Consider the following 26,892-nt stretch of genomic DNA (forward strand, 5'->3'; position numbering starts at 1 on the left):
GGCGTGACCCAAAATAAATTAGTAATCGTTGAAGGTTTTTTATGATCCTTAGGTTCATCCAATAACAATAAGCGGTATATAAATTGTGGATCATGGTCAATTCAGGGGTTGAAAGTTTGTGTACCATTTAAATTAAGCCCTTAACCCATTCAAAAAATGTCTTCTACATCCTGACAGTTTTCTGAAAAAGCTACGCTTAAACAAATCTAATTTGAATTATGCTTTAAAAGGATCCCTGGCTAATGAATACATATTTTATTTCTTTCATAAATTGCGAATCTTTTACTCAATAGGGACTGCTCCTGTCGCAAGTTGATGATGTCATATGCCCATGTGTGGTCTAGCCCTATGGAATTATGGGATGCATGTGTGCTAATAAAAAAATGACGTAATACTTCCTAAAGTTAATGAGCATCAAAGCAATATTTTTAACTATTATTAGCACGTGCATTCCATAAAGGCTGGACCACACATGGATCATATGATATCATCAACTTGGGACAGGAGAAGTCCTTATTGAGTGAATGATTCTCTATTTATGAAAGAAATAAAATATTTAAGGTGTTTTATTTTTTTAGTTATAGAGGTCAAGTATAATGTTTTAAGGCATATTTGTCTCATTAGCCAGGGATCCTTTTAAGAAGCATGTAAGCATGCTAAGTTGCTAACACCACTAGCTCTCCAGTTACTAAAGTCCTTCCTTATTCACTTGATTTAAGGCCAGTGTGTGGAGTCCAGACTGCAGGTGAAGATGAACTCTGCAGCCAGGGGCGTTTCTATTAAACAGGAAACTGAAGACATTTCTATTAAACAGGAACCTGAAGACATTTATATTAAACCTGAAGACGACCCACACCTCAGTAAGTTTCATGCTCTTTCCTCTCTTTAATTAATCTGTTCTGTAGGGCTGCCACTTATTTTCACTATACAATAATGACACTGATAATATCCCGATATGCAAATCAATCATTGGAATATCCCTCAAATGTAATGTTGAAATATATTCTATTGTTTATATTCTTATTACCATATCCAAAAGCACATCACATTTTGCACAAATGCAATGCGAAAGAAAACTGGACCATATAAGTTCACCTTGTGATTGCCTTTACAGTATGGATGTAGGTCTCAAACAGATTTGATGGTGTCTCTCTGTAGGAGACGAGGTGTCTAGAAAGACTAGACTAGAAAGTGAGTCTGAACTGTGTGAGATAACACAGATATTTGCCTGTATTTTTCGAGGTTTCGAGGTTTAACCATTTGAACCCTAGCATCCCTATATTGTGGCGTGAACAGATGCCTTATACATAGTCGATCTACAAGCTCACAAAACATTGCAATGAGCTGCAATTGAAACAAGATATTAAGCACTTGGATGTGTGCAGGAATTACTCTTCTGTTTAATTCTGTTTATTAATTTGACATTAATTTGCTTAGTGTATAGTGCTACTTTTCAACACTTATTCACAGGAGGCTTTTCTAAGCCTATAGCAGGCTGTATTGTTCCATTTTGTGACAAGATTAATATCTTGCATGTTCATAATGATAATTGTCAAGCCCCAGTGCACGCTCTCCTGTGAGGGTGCACTCGTGTTATGAGTTGCCGATACATAGCTACATGATGGGAAATCGCTAGCTAAATTATGCACTATGGTAGCCTATACTTTACTGACGTGTAGTCTAGGTGCTGGCAAATTGTGTCTTGGCGGTGTACTGAGGCTGAATCGGTCTGGCGGACTACCTGCATGCAGACAAGATCAGTAACTAAACATAGCAATTCTAATTACTACTCACAATCAGGGGTGGCGTGGGGGGGGGGGCTTGCGGGGGCTATAGCACCTCCAAAAATCCCGTAGCACCCCCAAGAAATTCTCAAACAAAATGTACATTTTTCCCCCACTTAACGCGCGATTAACGCACGGTGAAGTTTGACAGAATGGTTGAGAGACGCATTCATGTGAATGCAGGCAGTCAGTGAGCCCCGCCTCTCTCCCCACTCTCTCTCCCAGTGACTCGTCCGTCAGCCTGTGCAGGACCGGTGCACAGAGTGTAGCCTACCAGTGTGGGCTGGGCAGTTGAGCTGTGAGCACTCGAGTCGTCGCGTTCCTTGGGCTCGTTATTAATTTATTTGCTCCACAATGTGTTAGATCAGAAGCTCTTTGAATTGGGCAAAAGCAAAACTCTGGCAGTTTTGGTTGACAAACATAGCAGTCAGTTGTGATAGCTTGATGCTACACAGTCTACACAGACCATGCTAAAGCTAATGTTGACAGCCTGACTGTGTGCGTGCTTACAGGAGAGAGAGCTCTCGTGTGTGTGTGTGTGTGTGTGTGTGTGTGTGTGTGTGTGTGTGTGTGTGTGTGTGTGTGTGTGTGTGTGTGTGTGTGTGTGTGTGTGTGTGTGTGTGTGTGTGTGTGTGTGTGTGTGTGTGTGTGTGTGTGTGTGTGTGTGGTTTATGATTTTGTTTCCCTCCATGGCATTTGCAATAAAGCAAGCCTTCTCCCATGTTGATAGGAGTATTTAAAACTTGAAAAGCAGTGGTTCTGATTGAACCAGTGGTCCGGGGACCACCAGCGGTCCCTGAGGGGGTTCCAGGTGGTCCCCAGCTAAATGATGGAGAGTTGGTAACCAAATGAACCCTTATAAATCTTTAACTCTTGAGAGTGTAAAATGAAACCAAGTGTGTCCATTTGGTTCAATTTTAAACTCAAGAGTTGAATAATAATTATTGTTAAACAGCTGCATTACTTAAGTTAATTTAAGTCTACACAATTAGAGAACTTAGAAAACATGTTATTTTGATCAACATGGCCTGTTATCTCTCCTAATGGTAGGCCTAACAACAAAAAAATCGTCCCGCATAGCGGGACATAGCACCTCCATTATTAGTCAAGCTCCCTTATAGCTCCCCCAGTAAAAATGGTCTGGAGCCGCCACTGCTCACAATATTTAAGGTGCTGATCTGTCATTTTCTACATGGAACAAGGACTGGAAGAATAGTTTTACATTTTAGGAATCTAGTATTAACTATGTAATTTATCTGCTCCTAGAAATCCTGCACATGGTTGTGTGTAAAGAGGAGGATTCTATTAAACGGGAGAGGAGCCCCTATCTGCTCCAGGAGGAACCAGAGCCTCCTCACATTAAAGATGAACAGGAGGAGCTTAAAGAGGAACAGGGAGATCTTCAAAGGACAGATGGGTCAATGTTGACATTACTAGCAGTGAAAGGTGAAGAAGAAAATGATGATGAAGAAGAATACATCTCTTCCCACTGCTCTGAAGTCGAAGTTGAACTTGAATCTGACACTGAAGTCACTAAAGACAGTGATGATTGGGTCGAGACCAGTGAAGACTATGACGAACGGCCTCACAAGAGTTTCCACTGTAAACATTGTAAGAAGAGTTTCACTAGGTCAACTTCTCTGATCAGACATCAGAGTGTTCACACTGGAGAAAAACCTTTCCACTGTAAACATTGTGACAAGAGTTTCACTCAGTCAAGTACTCTGAAAACACATCAGCTTGTCCACACTGGAGAAAAACATTTCCAATGTAAACATTGTGATAAGAGTTTCAGAGTGTCTGGTGCCCTGAAGGCACACCAACGTATCCACACTGGAGAAAAACCTTTCCACTGTAAACATTGTGACAAGAGTTTCAGTCAGTCATGTTCCCTGAAGAAACACCAGCGTGTTCACACTGGAGAAAAACCTTTCCACTGTAAACATTGTGACAAGAGTTTCAGCAGGTCAAGTACTCTGAAAACACATCAGCTTGTCCACACTGGAGAAAAACCTTTCCACTGTAAACATTGTGACAAGAGTTTCAGTCAGTCATGTTCCCTGAAGAAACACCAGCGTGTTCACACTGGAGAAAAACCTTTCCACTGTAAACATTGACAAGAGTTTCCATCAGTCAGGTTCCCTGAAGAGACATCAGCATATCCACACTGGAAAAAGGAGGAAGAAGCTACTATAAATTAGCTCACTTTTGTTTGCTGGGAGGTGAATAGAAAAGCAGAAATATTAAGGAGATTCATACTGCTCCTTTAAAACAGAGGCCTCAGTTAAGACTTGTCTTTTGGAGTCTGCCAGCAGTTTTTTTCCCCTCTCCATTCCTCAATGTTCTGTTTGTTTTGTTCTATTCATTTTTATATAGCAAATGCCATTGAGTCCAGGGTCAGAAAATGCCCGCTTGTCCGGGGTATATTAGAAAAACTCTTTATTCTGAATCTCATATCCTGCACAGGGCTTTAGATTGCCACCAAAATGTGTGTTAACATTTAACCTGATTGCATGTGTGTGAGTTTACGATTACTAGGTTGGTCATTCACCACTTCATATTTAGTGTTTACTGGAGTTAAATACCCTTTCTTCTTTTTCTAAGTGACTGGCATAACTGAATAAATGAGTCAGATTCATTGTTCCACACAAGACAAACTTTCAATTCAGTTGGATTGCCTCCCATGCGCAATTGCTACTTTTGTCTCCATTGTGTGGAATCACCTGCGAACGCAGTGAGCACTAACTATAGAAGCTGGCCTAAACTGTCTGTCTGTGTGTGTCATGCTGTAACACCACCGGCCCGCACAAAAACTTAACTTAAAAAATAAACTTAAAAAACAAAAACGCACACTAAAAAAAAATCTTAAAACAAAAATAACTTAAAAACAACCTTAAAGTACGTAATTTATTCTAATTGTTGTTATTGCAATTTACGAGCTGCGTTCGCTTCCCGTGTTTGCGCGTCTTACTTGTAGCTTGTAACGATCTGTAAGGTCTGTAAGAGATTATTTCATGTGCACGCACTGCAGACTCAGGGCACTATCAAGCATGGAGCCTTATCCCTAATGCCTAATAAGCATATTTGTATTACTAGAGTCGGTCGGTCACATAATATGCATATCACCAATTATGGGCATAGAGGTCGGATCTGTGACTCTGGACAACCCGATCTCCATGTACGCCTATGGGTATACGCCATAGAGCAGGGGTGCCCACACTTTTTGACTTGAGAGCTACTTTCAGAATGACCAGCTCGGCAAGATCTACCCACCAAATCAATTATTATACCATTGCTGAAAATAGTTTAAATATGTACCTGAGGGGGCTTCGGAATAGTAGAGTTTGTGTTACATTCTGTACAGTATAAGCACTTGGAATGGGAAATAGAGGGGGAGAAATGTTTTTTTTTTCCTCCAATATATTTAAATTAAATACTCTTTAGGGGCATGTCATGTGATCTACCTGATCTACCTGCACAGCCTTTGTGATCTACTGGTAGATCGCGATCTACCTTTTGGGCACCCCTGCCATAGAGTAATACAAGGATAGAGACCGAACCGGAGCTGCACCACTGGCAACAGTACCCCCTAGACAGTGTGGTCTCCTGCAATCCATATTCCATAATATTCAATAATAATTAGGCTATGTCTATGTCAAATGGTCAACTATACATTTCTGTGCTTATTTGATCATCATGGGTTAGTGGGTGAGACACATTGGGCTCCATTTTCGTCACAGCTAAACCCCTTATCCCTAAACTTATTTGCCTTTTTTCTTTTTACTATTTTGCTAAACATTTTTGAATAGTTAAAATGGCCAGCCTACAAGCTCACAACGTGTCAATGTAGATTGGCTAGTTGAACTATTCAAAAATGTTTTTCAAAATAGTAAAAAAAAAAAGGCAAAGAAGTTTCGGGATCAGGGGTTTAGCGGTGACGAAAATGGAGCCCTATGTCTAGTCAGAAGGGCTGGTCTGAGAATCCTCCTTCACTAGAGATCTCAGCCCAAGTACCCTGTAGGGCAGGCATTGTCCTGAGTCCTTTGAAGCTCGCTCAGGTGTGAACCAAAACACACACAGCAATCTCCTACCATTGATTTGTATGTAAAGTCTGTAACTCCCTCCCTCTTATTCAACTCTAGCTGTTTGTAAAACGTATATCTTGTCATGTTGTCAATGAAATAGTCACTAGTCTTGGGCTGGCTGGCCATCACGGTCAGGCAGTCTGTGTGCTCCCGCGGGCCACCCAGGGCAGCGGGAAGCTCTGCTCTGTACTTGTACTTTTGAAATAAATACAACTCTGATGGGACCGTCATTTCATCTCTGCCTGCGTTTCTTCATCTGATGCTTTGATGCCTGGTTTTCACTACTCTTCTACAGTCTGCTTTAGAGAACATTATTCTTCACTAGTTTAGTGAGTTAGTGTATAGAAAAATACACGGCAACAGGGCAAGGAGGAGTTTGGATGGGAATGTAGATTAGAGAAGTACTTGAAAATGCGGCAGCCAGAGTTTTAACTAAAACTAAGATGTCATTTTGGCTTCGGAATTGGCTTCCGGTTGTTTTTAGGATCGATTTGTAAAATTAGTTGACTTGTTTATAAAGCTCTCAATGGTCTCTCATCTTCCTATCTACATTACTGACTGCCTAAATATGTCCTAAACCGCCCCTAAGGTCTTCCACTGCTGGCCGGGAGGAATACTATTGTCCGACGGAGCATTGGTTCGAAGGAGCATTGGTCCGAGGTGCGTTGGGGGTCGGGAGAGGGTTAGGTTTAGGTGTGCTTCCCCGGGGGAGGTGAGGGTTTGAGGTAGGTTGTCGTTCGGACCAATGCTCCGTCGGACCAAACGCATGAACCCCTGCTGGCCTGCTCGCTTTGCCTAAAAAAATGGCAACAAAAAAATACGGTGAAGCAGCTTTCTGCTTCTACGGGCCGACGGCGTGGAACAAACTCCCACTGTACCTTCAACAGGCAGTCTCTGTAGACATTTTTAAAGCACAGCTCACATTATATGGGCCATTCTACCGAATTGGTTCAAATTGCAGTCAATTAAATTGACAATGAAAAACACATTTTAGTATTCAGACTTTTCACTGTAGTAATGTCATAGTATGGTCTAATTAATCACAATAGATTCATCGAGATAATATAAAATTAAATATATAAAAAAAACATCCTTTATATGTCACTTCCTATTGGAAGGTGGCTGTCCCAACCTCTAACCCCTACATTTCAATTCATGAAAAAAGTTAAGTTTTTTTTAATACACCCATTTGATTTTTTTTATAGGGAAGATTTATTTTATATTAAAAAACCTTATATAAAAAATGTCCCATGTTTTCATGTCACTACCGAAACAGAAAGAGTTTAAGTCCATAGATGGAGCCTGGTTTAACCCACACTCTTCACCAAGAAGTGACAGACTTCATGTTCATCATGACCAAATCATGATGAGTAGCTAGTTTACTTCAGTCTGAAATGCATGTCTTCCAAGTCTGAAAATCAGTGTGTGGTTTTAAGGAGTGTCACTACCGAAACACATAGGGGAGAACGGGGTAAGGTTTTTGCTTAAGTTGTCCTGGAAGCAAGGCAAAATGAGATGGCAGTAACATCTAATGATCTACCGATATTTCAGGATGTCTTCTATCAATTGAAATGATGAGTAAGCATCTATGACAAAGGGCCATGAAAATATGACCTTTTTTAAAAAAGTGGTCATGTGGCTCAATTTGCCCCAGGTAAGGGGTAAGTTGATCCAAGTCGAGGGGCAAGTCGAACCACATGATATTTGAATGTTAAAAGCTTAAACTTGAACAGATAATGTATTCACTTATCGATAATAATATAATAACAGTTTTCCCTTTTGCAAATAGCCTTATTTATTTGTTTATTTATTATTTAAACAATATTAAGACAATTAAATAAAGTTTGTTATTCAGAACCTTATATTTGCAATATTGTTAATACAATATTGCAAACTTATCTTAAATGAGTATGTACATGCAAATTAAAGGTCATTCAGTATAATTTGAGTAGCAAAGACTTAATAAAAAAATCACACCCGTGTGAACTGAGTGGTGTAAGGTCTTATATAGCCTGTCTGACGTAATGAAATCATGTCTGACGTAATGAAATCACACCAGGGTGAACATAGCAACCATGCTCATTTTTTCTGCACAGACAAAGCCAGTTGTAGGAGTGGTTTACACCACTCAAAAATAACACCCGGGTGAACAGGGTGAACATAGCAACCATGCTAATTTTTTCTGCACAGACTAACAAAGCCAGTTGTAGGAGTGGTTTACACCACTCAAAAATATGAATAGTGATTCCCATTGACTCAATTTACCCCCGGACATTGGCTCATCTTACCCATAGCCACCATTTTAGAAAACAATGACTAGAATAAGCTACTTCAGACAATTGAATTGCTAAATGATCACATGGTTCTATCCATTGGCAAATCATCAACATGTATGATATTACATTTTAGACCTAGGTACATTTTGCTTTGTATAACAGTCATTTTACATGATCTGTCGAAATTTTACTTTGACTGACAAAAACAGTTTTTTATGGAAGAATATGATAATAACCAATATTATTTGAATGTGTTAACAATCTGCATCGCCAAAAATATCGCAATCTCTAGCAAAGGTTGGAACAGACTGCAAGCTGCTGTACAGCCTGTACATTGGATGGAGATGAATCACGATGGCATTTTCATTGTCCTAAATGTTGTTGAATTTGAAACATTGTCATTCATATCATATGTAGCATTAGCATACTACGACTTGTCAGGACATGATAGAAAATGACTGGTCTTAATGATATTAAAAACAATGAACACAGTGACCACAGCCCCTTCTTTCTATACTGTAAATTGTTTTTCCTTTTTCTAACCCTGTATATCCATTCTATACAAACTGTTAATACAATAATCAATGAATCAATCAGGTACACCTGTTGAGCAGGTGTCAGAATGAGCTAGCTGAATTACATTCTGGTGGGCTACCAAGATGAGACAAAATTACAATATATTTATTTCATCATAACCACAGCAATGTTTACGTTCCATCTCTTCTCCCAAAATAGCCGATCTACAGCTTATGGAAAGTGGTTTCCAAAGTGGGTTATGGGGACCCCCAGGGGTCCTTGAGAGAGTTCCAGGGGGTCCCCAGCTAAATTATAGTTTGGAACCAAATGGACCCATAAGGGTCCATTTGTACACTCAGAGTTAATTGACATTGATTTCACAATATAAATTGGGGGTCCCAGAGACAGAAATGCCATCAAATGGGGGTCCATGGACTAATGCATGTCACACTGGCGGTCCGTGACACTGCTAGATTCGTAAGAATCTTTGGGGTCCCTGGCATATCTCTTCAAATGGGGGTCTTTTTGACAGGAAAAAGTTTGGGGACCACTGGCCTGTAGTGAGCTTGCAGATCAGCTATTTTCTGAGAACAGGTTGTATATCAATATATCAATATCTACAAGGGACGTTCAATATTTAGGGACGTTCCAATTCCTAGGGTGATGATTTATCCCCCTACCCCTTGACACTCATTATGTAGGGGGAAGGGGCAAGGGCTGAGGGGTAGGGGCAAGGGATGAGGGGTAGGGTTAAAAAAGGAATTGGGAAAGGGCCTAACACTAAAACATTCCAGGTGACTAACATGTGACTAACAACTAAATGAAAACTGTTCTGGCCTCAGTGCTGTTAGTGTTTAACACCCTCTAGGGGCAGGCCAATGTATTTTGTTTCTTGTTTTCTGCACAGAGTTCTTCCTGTTAATGCTCATTTAGACTCCAGGTGCTGCCTATTGAGTGTTAGCAATCAAGGGATAATCTGCTGCAGTGCTGCTGTGCAGGTAGTTTAGTCTCAGTCACTCAGTGTGAATTCAGTATGAGACGCCAGCTTCATTTGACGGTCAGGCTTTTTGTTTGTGCTTAAGAGTCAAAGATTGTAAGTACATGTAGAACTTTTCCGAATACATTGTAAATGTTATGTTTCATTGAAAGAGTGGTGTATTTGGAGTTCTGTGCTTTTGTTTGTTGGACATGTGCTACTTTGTCATGCCTTTCTGGTGGTACCTAAATGTTTGCTGCATTTGAGTACATGCTTGATACTGTTTGTTTCGTACTCAACTGTTTTACTTACCTGTTTATCCATTCCAGTGTATTGCTACATTATGTTACTGTGTAAAGGATATTACAGCATACAGTGATAACAAATACATTCATTTCTGTGATGTTTATGTGAATTGTGTAGTATTATGGGATATTTACACATGCCCTTTTTTCTGTCTTGTCAAAGTTTTACAGTTTTTAACTTCTATATAAAAGATTTGTCAAGATCTGTCAAGATCCACTCCTCTGACTGCTTTTTATGGAAGGATGTTTAGCTCGCTGCATAGCCACACACGCAATCACGCATACGTGGTGAGGGCAGAAGAAAAACTATTCAAGAGACTATGACTAAAACTAAAATCTAAATGTGCTGTCAAAATCAACACTGTAGTAGGAGTCGGTATAAAACCACCACATAATGCATTCCTATGGGACATCAGTACACCAGAGCTCTACACCAGAGCCTATAGCCTTCAAACCGATTGTTGTCTCCACCAGGCCGAAGGCATGGGGAGAGAGTATGTTTTGCATTCCGTCCGTCCGCCCGTGTGTCCGTCCGTCTGTGAACAGCTAATCTCCGGTACCGTTAACCCGGTCGATGCCAAATTTTGCACACACTCCCTGGATGCCAACGATGAACCTCTGCCCCAAAACTTCCAGAACGGCCTGTTATAGCGCCACCAGGAGGCCGCTTTGTGCAAAACAAGTTTTTGGACTACACCTACAGATTTTGTCCAAACATCACGCAAATTGGTACACAGTCTCTAGAGCCATTCAATGAAACGGGTCTTTCAGATTTCTCAGACTCCATCCTGATTGGCTAAGTGTTTTTACCTGTTTTTACCTCTAACTGCACGGATCTGTGGATAACTTTGTATGCACACTCCCTAGAGGCCAAGGAAAAACCTTTGCCTGGAATATTTCACATCTGCTCTTTATAGCGCCACCTGGAGGCCGACATATGTAAAACACATTTTCTAATATTACTCCTTCAGATTTTGTTTGATTTATTTCTCATAATCCACCCTAATCCACCCTCATGACTCGCACATCCGTGCGAGTCATTTGAGGGCACCCGTATGCAGATGTCCTCGAATGATGTGGAATATTCTATAATTTGTGCACAGTTTGTTGTACTATGCAGTGGCTATATACATATGAGAGACAGACATGAGAGTTATAGTTTCAGCTAGCTCCGTTTGGAACCTCTATCTATGCCGCTATATGCTTTAACTTCGAGATGAGGTTCCGAGGAAAGCTATCCCTGCGCTGGTAGAAATGGAGTCTAGGTGGGTCGAGCCCGTCGATTAAACCCCTTTAGCAGTATTTATTTAAAAGAGTATAGGTATCAGAACCAAGTTACAGTTGATAAACTTAACATAGGCACCTAACATTTTAACATGGGCATCAGACAACCGCTTAAAATCAGGCTTAAATAAACATGTAGTCCAGTCAACCCCCGTTCACACGTGCAGTACTGCTTCCGTAAGAATGCATTGGGAAAACCGGGGGAAAAAATCGTACTGGCCGGTTGTTTGATGCCTATGTTAAAATCTCTCTCTCGCGCTTCACCTACTTTTTTACCTGTAAAACTGATGTGATTCAGTGTAGGCCAGTCAATCTAAGCAAAACAGGGGCGTGACCCAAAATAAATTGCAAAAGTAATCGTTGAAGGTTTTTTATGATCCTTAGGTTCATCCAATAACAATAAGCGGTATATAAATTGTGGATCATGGTCAATTCAGGGGTTGAAAGTTTGAGTACCATTAAAAACCTTTAAATTAAGCCCTTAACCCATTCAAAAAATGTCTTCTACATCCTGACAGTTTTCTGAAAAAGCTACGCTTAAAAAAATCTAATTTTAATTATGCTTTAAAAGGATCCCTGGCTAATGAATAAGTATTTTATTTCTTTCATGAATTGCGAATCTTTCACTCAATAGGGACTGCTCCTGTCGCAAGTTGATGATGTCATATGCCCATGTGTGGTCTAGCCCTATGGAATTATGGGATGCATGTGTGCTAATAAAAAATGACGTAATACTTCCTAAAGTTAGTGAGCATCAAAGCAATATTTCTAATATTTGTTATTCGCACGTGCATTCCATAATTCCATAAGGCTGGACCACACATGGATCATATGACATCATCAACTTGCGACAGGAGAAGTCCTTATTGAGTGAATGATTCTCTATTTATGAAAGAAATAAAATATTGAAGGTGTTTTTATTTTATTTTTTTAGTTATAGAGGTCAAGTATAATGTTTTAAGGCATATTTGTCTCATTAGCCAGGGATCCTTTTAAGAAGCATGTAAGCATGCTAACACCACTAGCTCTCCAGTTACTAAAGTCCTTCCTTCACTTGATTTCAGGCCAGTGTGTGGAGTCCAGACTGCAGGTGAAGATGAACTCTGCAGCCAGGGGCGTTTCTATTAAACAGGAAACTGAAGACATTTCTATTAAACGGGAACCTGAAGACATTTATATTAAACCTGAAGAAGACCACCCACACCTCAGTAAGTGGCATGCTCTTTCCTCTCTTTAATTAATCTGTTCTGTAGGGCTGCCACTTATTTTCACTATACAATAATGACACTGATAATATCCCGATATGTAAATAAATCATTGGAATATCCCTCAAATGTAATGTTGAAATATATTCTATTTAATGTTTATATTCTTATTACCATATCCAAAAGCACATCACATTTTACACAAATGCAATGCGAAAGAAAACTGGACCATATAAGTTCACCTTGTGATTGCCTTTACAGTATGGATGTAGGTCTCAAACAGATGTTATGGTGTCTCTCTGTAGGAGACGAGGTGTCTAGAAAGACTAGACTAGAAAGTGAGTCTGAACTGTGTGAGAACACAGATATTTGCCTGTATTTTTCGAGGTTTAACCATTTGAACCCTAGCATCCCTATATTGTGGCGTGAACAGATGCCTTATACATAGTCGATCTACAAGCTCACAAAACATTGCAATGAGCTGCAATTGAAACAAGATATTAAGCACTTGGATGTGTGCAGGAATTACTCTTCTGTTTAATTCTGTTTTAGTGCTACTTTTCAACACCTATCCACAGGAGGCTTTTCTAAATAGAATAGCACTAGTGTAAAACCCAATCAAGTACAAAATATATAATATATACTTAAAAATATATAAAGAATATACTGCGAGTGTCAGCCTATAGCAGGCTGTATTGTTCCATTTTGTGACGAGATTAATATCTTGCATGTTGATAATGATAATTGTCAAGCCCCAGTGCACGCTCTCCTGTGAGGGTGCACTCGTGTTATGAGTTGCCAATACATAGCTACATGATGGGAAATCACTAGCTAAATGATGCACTGTGGTAGCCTATATTTTACTGACGTGTAGTCTAGGCGCTGGCAAATTGTGACTTGTGTACTGAGGCTGAATCGGTCTGGCGGACTACCTGCATGCAGACAAGATCAGAGCCTGCGTGTGAAGTAAAGTAACTAAACATAGCAATTATAATTACTACTCACAATATTTAAGGCGCTGATCTGTTGTTAAAACTTTGAAGGTGGCTCATTTTCTACATGGAACAAGGACTGGAAGAATAGTTTTACATTTTAGGAATCTAGTATTAACTATTATGTAATTTCTCTGCTCCTAGACATCCTGCACATGGTTGTGTGTAAAGAGGAGGATTCTATTAAATGGGAGAGTAGCCCCAGTCTGCTCCAGGAGGAACCAGAGCCTCCTCACATTAAAGAAGAACAGGAGGAGCTTAAAGAGGAACAGGGAGATCTTCTTCAAAGACCAGATGGGTCAATGTTGACATTACTAGCAGTGAAAGGTGAAGAAGAAAATGATGATGATGATGAAGAAGAATACATCTCTTCCCACTACTCTGAAGTCGAAGTTGAACTTGAATCTGACACTGAAGTCACTAAAGACAGTGATGATTGGGACGAGACCAGTGAAGACGTTGATGACGAACGGCCTGACAAGAGTTTCCACTGTAAACATTGTAAGAATAGTTTCACTAGGTCAACTTCTCTGATCAGACATCAGAGTGTTCACACTGGAGAAAAACCTTTCCACTGTAAACATTGTGACAAGAGTTTCAGCAGGTCAAGTAATCTGAAAACACATCAGCTTGTCCACACTGGAGAAAAACCTTTCCACTGTAAACATTGTGACAAGAGGTTCAGTGTCAAAGGTTCCCTGAAGGCACACCAACGTATCCACACTGGAGAAAAACCTTTTCACTGTACACATTGTAGCAAGAGTTTCAGTGGCTCAGGTTCCCTGAAGGCACACCAACGTATCCACACTGGAGAAAAACCTTTCCACTGTAAACATTGTGACAAGAGTTTCAGTCAGTCAAGTCATCTGAAAACACATCAGCTTGTCCACACTGGAGAAAAACATTTCAACGTAAACATTGTAGCAAGAGTTTCAGTAGTCAAGTAATCTGTAAACACATCAGCTCGTCCACACTGGAGAAAAACATTTCCAATGTAAACATTGTAGCGAGAGTTTCAGGCGCTCATGTTCCCTGAAGAAACACCAGCGTGTTCACACTGGAGAAAAACCTTTCCACTGTAAACGGTGACAAGAGTTTCCATCAGTCAGGTTCCCTGAAGAGACATCAGCATATCCACACTGGAAAAAGAAGGGGGAAGAAGCTACTATAAATTAGCTCACTTTTCTGTTTGCTGGGAGGTGAATAGAAAAGCAGAAATATTAAGGAGATTCATACTGCTCCTTAAAAAACAGGACTTGTCTTTTGAAGGCAGTATGCCAGAAGTTTTTTTCCCCCTCTCCATTCCTCAATGTTCTGTTTGTTTTGTTGTTTATGCTTATTCATATCTATTCATTTTTATATAGCAAAGGATGCCATTGTTGTAGTCCAGGGTCAGAAAATGCCCGCTTGTCCGGGTATATTAGAAAAACTCTTTATTCTGAATCTCATATCCTGCACAGGGCTTTAGATTGCCACCAAAATGTGTGTGCAAGTTAACATTTAACCTGATTGCATGTGTGTGAGTTTATGATTACTAGGTTGGTCATTCACCACATATTTAGTGTTTACTGGAGTTAAATACCTTTTCTTCTTTTTCTAAGTGACTGGCATAACTGAATAAATGAGTCAGATTCATTGTTACACACAAGACAAACAGATTTTTTTGATCAAATCTTTCAATTCAGTTTGATTACCTCCCATGCGCAATTGCTACTTTTGACTATTGTATGGAATCACCTGCAAAAAAAAGTGCTGTTGGCTTGTAACGATCTGTAAGGTCTGAGATTATTTCATGTGCACGCACTGCAGACTCGGGGCACTATCTTGCATGGAGCCTTATCCCTTATGCCTAATAAGCATCTTTGTATTACTAGAGTCGGTCGGTCACATAATATGCATATCACCATTTATGGGCATAGCGGTCGGATCTGTGACTCTGGACAACCTGATCTCCATGTACGCCTATGGGTATACACCATAGAGTAATACAAGGATAGAGACCGAACCGGAGCTGCACCACTGGCAACAGTACCCCCTAGACAGTGTGGTCTCCTGCAATCCATATTCCATAATATTTAATAATAATTAGGCTATGTCTATGTCAAATGGTCAACTATACATTTCTGTGCTTATTTGATCATCATGGGTTAGTGGGTGAGACACCTTGGGCTCCATTTTCGCCACAGCTAAACCCCTTATCCCTAAACTTCTTTGCCTTTTTTTTTTTTTACTATTTTGCAAAACATTTTTGAATAGTTAAAATGGCCAGTCTACAAGCTCACAACGTGTCAATGTAGATTGGCTATTCAAAAATATTTTTCAAAATAGTAAAAAAAAGGCAAAGAAGTTTAGGGATAAGGGGTTTAGCGGTGACGAAAATGGAGCCCTATGTCTAGTCAGAAGGGCTGGTCTGAGAATCTTCCTTCACTAGAGATCTCAGCCCAAGTACCCTGTAGGGCAGGCATTGTCCTGAGTCCTTTGAAGCTCGCTCAGGTGTGAACCAAAACACACACAGCAATCTGCTATCTCCTACCATTGATTTGTATGTAAAGTCTGTAACTCCACCCTCTTATTCAACTCTAGCCGTTTGTAAAACGTATATCTTGTCATGTTGTCAATGAAATAGTCACTAGTCTTGGGCTGGCTGGTCATCACGGTCAGGCAGTCTGTGTGCTCCCGCAGGCCACCCAGGGCCGCGGGAAGCTCTGCTCTGTACTTTTCATCTCTGCCTGCGTTTCTTCATCTGATGCTTTGATGCCTGGTTTTCACTAATCTTCTACAGTCTGCTTTAGAGAACATTATTCTTCCCTAGTTTAGTGAGTTAGTGTATAGAAAAATACACAACAGGGCAAGGAGGAGTTTGGATGGGAAAGTAGATTAGATAAGTACTTGTACAAAATGCGGCAGCCAGAGTTTGAATTAAACTAAGATGAGAGAATTTTGGCTTCGGAATTGGCTTCTGGTTGTTTTTAGGATTGATTTTAAAATTATTTTACTTGTTTATAAAGCTCTCAATGGTCTCTCATCTTCCTATCTACATGACTGACTGCCTAAATATGTCCCAAACCGCCCCTAAGGTCTTCCACTGCTGGCCGGGAGGCATACTATTGTCCGACGGAGCATTGGTTCGAAGGAGCATTGGTCCGAGGTGCGTTGGGGGTCGGGAGAGGGTTGGGGTTAGGTCTGCTGCCCCGGGGGAGGTTAGGGTTAGGGTTTGAGGTAGGTTGTCCTTTGGACCAATGCTCCGTTGGACCAAATACATGAACCCCTGCTGGCCTGCTCGCTTTGCCTAAAAAAATGGCAACAAAAAAATACGGTGAAGCAGCTGTCTGCTTCTACGGGCCGACGGCGTGGAACAAACTCCCACTGTACCTTCAACAGGCAGTCTCTGTAGACATTTTTAAAGCACAGCTCACTTCTACACTCTTGCTTATAATTGATCTTTTACATTATATGGGCCATTCTACCGAATTGGTTCAAATTGCAGTCCCACAATAAAAAAAACATTTAGTATTCAGACTTTTCACTGTAGTAATGTCATAGTATGGTCTAATTAATCACAATACATTAATTGAGATAATTAAATTAAATATAAACAAATCCATCCTTTGTCACTTCCTATTGGAAGGTGGCTGTCCCAACCTCTAACCCCTAAATTTCAATTCATGAAAAAGTACTTAAATGACTTTTTTTTAATACACCCATTTGATTTATTTTATAGGGAAGTTGAAATAATGAAATTGATTTTGTAGATTTATTTTAAATTAAAAAACTTTATATAAAAAATGCTGTCCCATGTTTTCATGTCACTACCGAAACAGAAAGAGTTTAAGTCCATAGATGGAGCCTGGTTTAAGCCACACCCCCACACTCTTCACCAAGAAGTGACATAGACTTCATGTTCATGACCAAATCATGATGAGTAGCTAGTTTACTTCAGTCTGAAATGAATGTCTTCCAAAGTCTGAAAATCAGTGTGTGGTTTTAAGGAGTGTCACTACCGAAACACATCATTTCTCAAAAATTATAAACAATTTTGTCTATCTAGTAGGGGAGCCTATCAGTTTCCGTGATTTCGGAATGTTAATTTTTGGAGACATGTATATCTTAATTCTTGAGGTTACCAGAATGCCAAAAAAACATGTCTCCAATTTTTTATGTCAGGTTTAGAAGTGTAATTAGCATAATTAGCTATATAATTGCCAAAAACAGAAAATGGCAATAACTTTGCTTCTGGGTAACTTATAAAGGTGATCTAAGAGTCTAAGTCTATGTTTGTGATGTCCAGAAAATCATCTGTTACCATTGTGAAGTCATACAACCTTTCCTAATTAGCATAATTAGCATAAATTATGCAAAAAACAGGTGGAAATCAGCAAATTGCTGCATTTTTTACTTTTAATTAACTTTTAAAGCTTCTCACAGACTCTAAGTGTATGTTTACAAGTCCAGGAATTATCATCATCCTATAAATAAATCATGCAACCTTTTGTCTATGTAATAATCTTGTAATAATCACACCGAAACCAGAAATAGCTATATTTCTTTGCTTTAAGTTAGTTAATGAACGTGATCTTACAGACAGTGTAAGTCTGTTTGCATGTCTAGAAAATATTCTCTTTCCATAACTAGGATATGAAACCTTTTCTTATTAGCGGATTTTCATATATATCCCTCATATAAAATAAATCACAATATGAGAAATGGTCACAGAATGATCACATTGTTAATTCTAATATTTACAGAAAGTTTTGAAAATGCATTTAAATTGAAGGGTCTCCATCTTCGTCATCGCCAATCCCCAACAGATCTGCCTTACTTACATTACCACACTCCTCTTCATCTGCCCCACACATGCACATCTCAGAGCAGTTCAAATGTTGGGATCGATAAGAACAATGTGACATACACTGTGATTTCTTGCAGCCGCATTTGACCAGTTGGGTAATGGTGCCTGGGGCTGGGGGATCCCGTGTTGTAACTGGCACCAGTTTATCTCCCTCAGCCTCACATCCATATTGAGTTGCTGGTGGCATATGTGGGTTAGGTATGTGGTCCTGATCCCATACCATTGCCTGATAATGTGCACGGGCAATGGCTTGATTTAATGCTCCTTGTGTAGGTGGCAGCTTCTCGGCTTCTAATTGTTTCTTGGTGAATAACCTCCACCTGAGCTCACCAACATCCACAAGATTTGTACCGGGCTCGTACAGCTGGCAAACAAATGCTTCAATCTTTTTTTCTGTGTCAGAACTGAGCTTTTTTGTAGCTCCTAAAGTAGCAAATGCAGATACCACCTCCACAGGACACCTTTTCAGGGCTTGCCAACAGGTTAACTTTCCCTTGCCAGCAAAATGGCCTGTCTGGTCAGCTCCAGATAAGGCATGGAACCCTGGTAAGGCTGAAGTCATCGTTTTACCCAGTGCCTGTACTACTGGCTCCAGTGAGATGTTTTTTGTTCCCCACTCCGGTGATGAAATAGGTGTCCTTGCACAGCTGATGGTACCGTCGGATTGCAAGAACAAAGACATCAGTGTCAGGGGACTCAATGTAGAGCTGTGTTGCCCTTCTTTGGACAGCATCCAGGCTGTGCAGGATTATCCTTGTGTCCTGAGAGCTGTGGAGATGTTTTACATCAATAGAGTTTGAGTTGACATCCTGCCTTGACGTGATTATAAAAAACGTTGGGTCTCCCCTGGAAGTGTTGGAGGGCTTTCTTAGCAAGATAGACAGTCAGCTCATCTTTGGTGCTGATACCTGACAAGAACTGTTTTTCTGATACCTTCCATATCGGTGTGTTGTCTTCCATATGATAAGTGGTAGGGGGCTTGCCACCCCGGCGTCACTTACGTGTGGCCTCCTTCAGTGAAGATGCAATGTCATAGCGGTCAAAAACTACATGGATCTCACTATGTGCTTTGGTCTTCGTGTCCAGTTTGGCTATGAAGTGGTCAGCCCACTGGGAACACGTCTTGATCCATGGTGCATGGCTTTCCCATTGCCTGTACCAATGCCATTCCATCTATGACAGTTACACTCTTAGCTGGCACGGGACAACTGTCAGTGGCAGCACTCTGTGGTTGCTGATCAACACCAACGTCACCAGTCCTCTTCTCATTCTGCAGCTCCTCGAGAATGGTCATGAGCTTGCTCTTGTCTGTGCAGGGCTGAAGGTCACCAGTCACTGTAAAGAGGGCACGTGGTTTGGCAGTGAACTCATGCTGGCCAATGGCTTCTTTGAGGTTGATCTCTGACCGTGATCGAGCAACAATCAGCATTCGAGCAAACAGTGACCTGTCATCCTTCAATTCCACCACCTGGTCAGCCAGCTTGTGCTTCACTACTTTTCCTGCACTCTTCCACATCTTCAGTTGAACCTTTTTCATTCTGGCCCAGACACTGACTTAATTTTTGTTCATTTTTGCTCTTTCACAAAAGCAACACATTTCTGCTGGCCAATTTCGTCTTGGCTGCATACATCTTTCTCCACGTGGGGTGACATCACAACTTTTGTGATGATATTGGGTAGGTCTTTGCCATCATATGTTAGAGGATTCAAAGATGACTTGATCACATGCTTCAATCGAAGGACATACTTTTCCTGCCTTGTCCAGACAGCAATGGACAAGTCATGGTGCTCCTTTCGTGTAGATGTTTGTGTGCCTGCCATCTGGTGTGCTTCTTCAGCAAGTCTACTCAGCTCTGGTGCCGTCAGGAAGAACCTATCCCTATAGCACTGGCATTCTGAGTAATGCCCACAAGGCCTCCAGTGACCTTCATGATGCGATTGATGTGCTCAAGTGCATGATCCACCCCAATGGCACAGAATGGTATCTGATTCTTATTGACAGTGAAATGACCATCCATAAATTCTTGGTAGATCTCTGGATCTGTAGGGCCTTCATTTCTGCAAGGTAGACTGGAACCAACCGGGCATACTTCTGCTTGTCATGAGCAAAGAAGTATTTGCATAGCTCATCGAGGGAAGAAAGATGAAGTTCCCAGAGTCCATCACGGGTAGCACGTATGAAAGTGTATATCAGTAACACCATCTTCATGTAGCGCCACACAAACTTGAAGAGGGGAATGTTCGCTTCCTTTTTCTTGTCAAACTCTGCCATGGCCTAAAGTAGCTTACCTGTATTTAGATGAGAAGTAGCCTGTCTTGCAGTGGTACAAACAGTGATAAATATTTCCTGTATCCACTCCGTAATTCAGATTGTTCATTTATACAATTTACTACAGTTGAATTTAGACCAGAAACACCTTATCCTCGGTTAGTCACTGATGATGTGTCCAAGCAGCACCATTCAGGCGTTTTCAATAACTATGATTAGCTTGATTTGCACAGTTGCATGACTTAATTGCAAGAGTTTAATTTATGGATATACAAACAGAAACAGACTGTTAGATCACTTTTATCAATCTATAAAAGCAAAACGGGCAATTTCCTACTTCCAGACTAATTAATAAATCATCTATGCAGATTATACTAATGACAAAAGGTTGCATGATTTACTTATGGTAGGATAGGAATTTCTGGACATGTAAAAATACTCAAGTAGTCAATAAGAGTTTCAGATCATCTCTCTAAGTCAGCTAAATGTGAAAAATGCAGCAATTTCCTGATTTTAACGTCGTTTTTTGCATAATGTATGCTAACTATGCTAATTAGGAAAGGTTGTATGACAATACAACCTTTCCAATGGTAACAGATGATTTTCTGGACATCACAAACATAGACTTGGACTCTTAGATCACCTTTAGAAGTTACCTAAAAGCAAAGTTATTGCCATTTCCGTTTTTGGCAATTCATTAGCTAATTATGCTAATTAAACATGCAAAACCCAACAGAAGAAATTGGAGACATGTTTTTTTGGTATTCTGGGAACCCCAAGAATCAAGATATACCTGTCTCCAAAAATTAACATTCCAAAATCACGGGCATCAAAATCTGATTGATAGGCTCCTCTACTAATCCATGTACATCAGTTCAAAGCTGTTTTTCTAAGCCATTTTTTGCCTAGCATTGTAGAGTTAAGCTAAAAACTAGATAACATTGACACTACCGAAACAGTCACTACCGAAACAATTTGTCACTATTTAGTGACATGATTGTTTCGGTAGTGACAAAATTGGATGTTTATGCTTTTTAATGTACTTAATTCTAGTGATTCTAGTAGTTTAGTAGTAGCTTGAGCAAATGTAAAGCGTCTTATGAGTTAATATTTAGCAAAATAGTTAAGTGACTATGGAATTGTAAAGACAATGCTGTGGTCACTACTGAAACAGTGCAGTCACTACCGAAACACTGGTCTAAAATCAAAGATAGTGAGTTATCAACCAATATTTTCAGATCATGATTGGTTAGGCGTGTAATGTCAACTACAAATAATGCTGAAATCAATATAATCAACTTTATACATTTTACAAAGCGTTTAGATTTTGATTACTCTCAATAATTCAACATTGTTTTTGTATGTTTTTTTTTTCAGATTAAAATAAGTATCTTTATTCGAAGGTAAAAGTCTATGTTTCGGTAGTGACACATTTTGGGAGATGAAAGATATTCCAATAAATTATTAAAATACAATATGTTAATTGAGTGTGCCTTTACTAAATATGTCCATCCATCCATCCATCTTCAACCGCTTATCTGTAGTCGGGTCGCGGGGGCAACAGCTCCACCAGAGTGCTCCAGAGTCCAGACTTCCTTTCCCAGAGCAACATTAGTGATTTCCTCCTGGGGGATTCCGGGACGTTCCAAGGCCAGTGAGTTGATGTGTTTCCTCCAACTGCGCCTTGGTCTGCCCCGGGGTCTCCTCCCAGTGGGACGTGCGTCTACTAAATATGTGTAGTGTTGTAGTCGAGACCACCTAAAGCGAGACCAAGACCAAGACCTAGGAGGGTCGAGACCAGGACGAGACCGAGACCGCCGCGAGTCTAGGGGGGCCGAGACCAAGACCTAGAGGGGTCGAGACCAAAGACGAGACCGAGACCGCTGCGACCCTAGGGGGCCGAGACCAAGACCTAGAGGGGTCGAGACCAAAGACGAGACAGAGACCGCCGCAACCCTAGGGGGCCGAGACCAAGACAAGACCAAGACCTAGAGGGGTCGAGACCAAAGACGAGACCGAGACCGCCGCAACCCTAGGGGGCCGAGACCAAGACCAAAACCTAGAGGGGCCGAGACCGAGACCGCCGCAAGGCGAGACCGAGTTAAGACCAAGACCTTTTTTATTTTTGTCTTATTTGATATAGGCACAGAAAACAATCTTGATCTGAAACACTACAAATAGATTTGACTGACTTTGGAAAAGCTCAAAATCAAGTACAGGACTACTAGCCTACAGCATGATTCATTCAAATATTTATTTTAAATATCAATGAATGAATAACAATGAGGCATGCACATCAGAGCCCCCTGGGAGAAACATTTGTGTTAATGAATTCATTAATATCCAAACTCTATAAGGCCAAACCTTATTAGAAAAATATTAATAGTATATGAAAGCAGGTGCTGCCAAATAAGTAATTACCCTCATGCCAGTCAGTTGCACAAATATATAGGTCAGAGAGTGGAGCAGCTTCTCACTGACTGCAGCACAATGACCAGCTCTTCTTAAAGTTGACTTACTTTAATAATATGACAGTGTTGGATCTCCAGACAAACAAACGTTGGATTATAATTATTGGATGATAATTCTCCAAACAACCAGCACGAGCCACAAGGTAAGAAACTAGAGTTATTCACTGTTCAAACAGTGTAATGCTGACAAAACAAATAATGCTGAAATCAATATAATCAACTTTATACATCTTACAAAGCGTTTAGATTTTGATTACTCTCAATAATTCAACATTTTTTCTGTATGTTTTTGTATTTTTGTTTTTTTTCAGATTAAAATAAGTATCTTTATTCGAAGGTAAAAGTCTGTTTGTAGTGACACATTTTGGGAGATGAAAGAAGTTTTTTGAAACAATGAAATTAATGTGGAATGGAGTGAGGAACCCAAGGTAGGGCGAGACTCAGGGTGGGGGCATAGTCTCTGGAGCTGACGGCCATCTTTGCTCTACTCGGGATGAGCGGTTGGTCGTCTCTGCTCCGTCACTGCTTCCCCTGGATTCCTAGAGAATCGAGGAGGTTGGGGTGAAGAATGGCGAAAATAGCCGATCTACAAGTGCAGTACTCACAACCCATGTTTGGTCTGTCATGAAGCAGCACAAACAACTTGGTTGAGAGATCGCAGGTGTATTTATACTGTGGTGATTGCACCAGGGATTGGCTGTGGTGAGAGGAGGCAGGTGTAGTGGATACAGGTGATTCTGAATGGGGAGTGGCCGTTGAGTGGAGGCGGGAGGTGGTTGAGAACAGAGTGGCAGTGGTAAGCAGAGGGTGGTCTCCACTCCTGAAACTACATTGTATAAATACAACTACCCTAAAACTAGACTAACACTAAAACATTCCAGGTGACTAACATGTGACTAAAAACTAAATGAAAACTGTTCTGGCCTCAGTGCTGTTAGTGTTTAAGGGGCAGGCCAATGTATTTTGTTTCTTGTTTTCTGCACAGGGTTCTTCCTGTTAATGCTCATTTAGACTCCAGGTGCTGCCTATTGAGTGTTAGCAATCAAGGGATAATCTGCTGCAGTGCTGCTGTGCAGGTAGTTTAGTCTCAGTCACTCAGTGTGAATTCAGTATGAGAAGCCAGCTTCATTTGACGGTCAGGCTTTTTGTTTGTGCTTAAGAGTCAAAGATTGTAAGTACATGTAGAACTTTTCCGAATACATTGTAAATGTTATGTTTCATTGAAAGAGTGGTGTATTTGGAGTTCTGTGCGTTTGTTGGACATGTGCTACTTTTTCATGCCTTTCTGGTGGTACCTCAATGTTTGATTTGCTGCATTTGAGTTGATGTTTGATACTGTTTGTTTCGTACTCAACTGTTTTACTTACCTGTTTATCCATTCCAGTGTATTGCTACATTATGTTACAGTGTAAAGGATATTACAGCATACAGTGATAACAAATACATTCATTTCTGTGATGTTTATGTGAATTGTGTAGTATTATGGGATATTTACACATGCCCTTTTTTCTGTCTTTTTACAGTTTAACTTCTATATAAAAGATTTGTCAAGATCCACTCCTCTGACTGCTTTTTATGGAAGGATGTTTAGCTCGCTGCATAGCCGCACACGCAATCACGCATACGTGGTGAGGGCAGAAGAAAAACTATTCAAGAGACTATGACTAAAACTAAAATCTAAATGTGCTGTCAAAATCAACACTGTAGTAGGAGTCGGTATAAAACCACCACATAATGCATTCCTATACACTGACACCACGCTAGACAGGAACGCCCAAAAACGTCACATCCGGTTTTAGCCTGGGGTAAGAATTTTCTATGGCTGCCAATGCAACTTGGTCCAATCCTTAATCACATACGGACAAACATCTATGCCGATGCTATCTAACTTGCGGAGGTAGCGTGCCTTGTCCACGGGCAACAGATCTTTCAATGTATGGCATTGCAAATACGTTTGATAATCGCTACTCTGCTCAATATTGTTTTGAAAATGCCGCAAATTGCATTGCAGTGAACGAGCTCAAATCACAACTTCCCCCGGGGGTGGGCGGAGTCACCGTTTGAGGCGCTGATTACGCCGTCAGTGTACGGGACATCTGTACACCAGAGCTCTACACCAGAGCCTGTAGCCTTCAAACCGATTGTTGTCTCCACCAGGCCGAAGGCATGGGGAGAGAGTATGTTTTGCACTCTGTCCGTGTGTCCGTGTGTCCGTCTGTGAACAGCTAATCTCCGTCACCGTTAACCCGGTCGATGCCAAATTTTGCACACACACTCCCTGGATGCCAACGATGAACCTCTGCCCCAACATTTCCAGAACGGCCTGTTATAGCGCCACCAGGAGGCCAATTTGTGCAAAACAAGTTTTTGGACTGTACACCTACAGATTTTGTCCAAACATCACGCAAATTGGTACACAGTCTCTCTAGAGCCATTCAATGAAACCCGTCTTTTTTTCTCAGACTCCATCCTGATTGGCTAAGATTGGCTTCCAAAGTTCGCAGGAGTGCTCAGTTTCAAACAAAATGCTGCAAATCATGAACACATCATGTGATTTCCGTGAAATTGTGCACGCACATTCCCACTAGGCAGAGGAAGAAATGCCACATGAACATTTTCAACTCAGCCTCATGGTGGCGCTATAACTGGCCGAAAAGTGTTTTTACCTCTAACTGCACGGATCTGTGGATAACTTTGTATGCACACTCCCTAGAGGCCAAGGAAAAACCTTTGCCTGGAATTTTTCACATCTGCTCTTTATAGCGCCACCTGGAGGCCGACATATGTAAAACACATTTTCTAATTACTCCTTCAGATTTTATCCAAATTTCACGCAAATCGGTACACATGCTCTCCATAGTCATGTGAGCAAGACTGTTTTTTTTATTTCTCATAATCCACCCTCATTGGCTACGATTGGCTTCTAAACTTTTCAGGAGTAGCCCGCTTTGTACCCGTTTTGTACAAATCGCCAAAACTACTCAACACAGCGTCCGAATTTGGTGAAACTGTGCATGCATATCCCCACTAGGCTTTGGAAGAAATGCCACTTGACAGTTTTCAAATAAGCCTCATGGTGGCGCTACAACAGGCCGAGTCTCTCACACACACACACACTCCTCCTAAACATTTTGCCAAACATCACACACACACTCCTATCCTCCTGGTGGAGACCTGTGCCCAGACGGGCACTTTTTCTAGTTGTGTATGGATCAGGACTATTTTACAGATTATAGCACATCCGTGCGCGTCATTTGAGGGCACCCGTATGCAGATGTCCTCGAATGATGTGGAATATTCTATAATTTGTGCACAGTGTGTTGTACTATGCAGTGGCTATATACATATGAGAGACAGACATGAGAGAGAGTTATAGTTTCAGCTAGCTCCGTTTGGAACCTCTATATCTATGCCGCTATACGCTTTAGCTTCGAGATGAGGTTCCGAGGAAAGCTATCCCTGCGCTGGTAGAAATGGAGTCTAGCTGGGTCGAGCCCGTCGATTAAACCCCTTTCGCAGTATTTATTTAAAAAAAGTATATAGGTATCAGAACCAAGATACAGTTGATAAACTTAACATAGGCACCTAACATTTTAACATGGGCATCAAACAACCGCTTAAAATCAGGCTTAAATAAACATGTAGTCCAGTCAACCCCCGTTCACATGTGCAGTACTGCTTCCGTAAGAATGCATTGGGAAAACCGGGGAAAAAAATCGTACTGGCCGGTTGTTTGATGCCTGTTAAAATCTCTCTCTCTCTCTCGCTTGATGTGGCAGTTTTTGTACACACTAAACGCGTCAGGAATCATGAGGCAAGCTTGATGATGGTTTATTTAACGTGCACAGCATTACATCGATGCTGCAGCACCGGCGGGTCA

At 40.8% G+C, this 26,892-nt stretch overlaps 2 protein-coding genes across 11 annotated transcripts in view; one reads left to right on the forward strand and one right to left on the reverse strand.

Moving 5' to 3' along the window:
* The window catches only part of LOC306913339 (contactin-associated protein-like 2), a gene marked incomplete at its 5' end in the record, with an annotated part of 202,217 nt that overhangs the window by 145,013 nt on the left and 30,312 nt on the right, over positions 1 to 26,892 (reverse strand). The window lies entirely within an intron of this gene.
* Positions 1 to 26,892, forward strand: part of LOC306913130 (uncharacterized protein) — a 40,652-nt gene that overhangs the window by 2,557 nt on the left and 11,203 nt on the right. Inside the window, exons 2-4 of one of the 10 annotated variants that reach the window (XR_013788489.1) lie at positions 720 to 860; positions 3,051 to 3,839; positions 14,201 to 14,961. Coding sequence is in view for 6 of the 10 variants with exons in the window: in XM_079489681.1 (XP_079345807.1) it covers positions 752 to 860; positions 3,051 to 3,839; positions 14,201 to 14,370 (1,068 nt within the window). In the remaining 4 variants the exon portion in view is untranslated. Of the gene's footprint in view, positions 1 to 719; positions 861 to 3,050; positions 6,085 to 12,290; positions 12,435 to 13,567; positions 16,096 to 23,723; positions 23,809 to 24,058; positions 24,194 to 26,892 lie in introns of those variants that run through there. The other 9 variants (XM_079489681.1, XM_079489682.1, XM_079489675.1 and 6 more) reach the window with 9 other exon arrangements.

This window comes from Electrona antarctica (assembly GCF_951216825.1).
Source record: "Electrona antarctica genome assembly, chromosome: 20".
Lineage (NCBI taxonomy): Eukaryota > Metazoa > Chordata > Actinopteri > Myctophiformes > Myctophidae > Electrona > Electrona antarctica.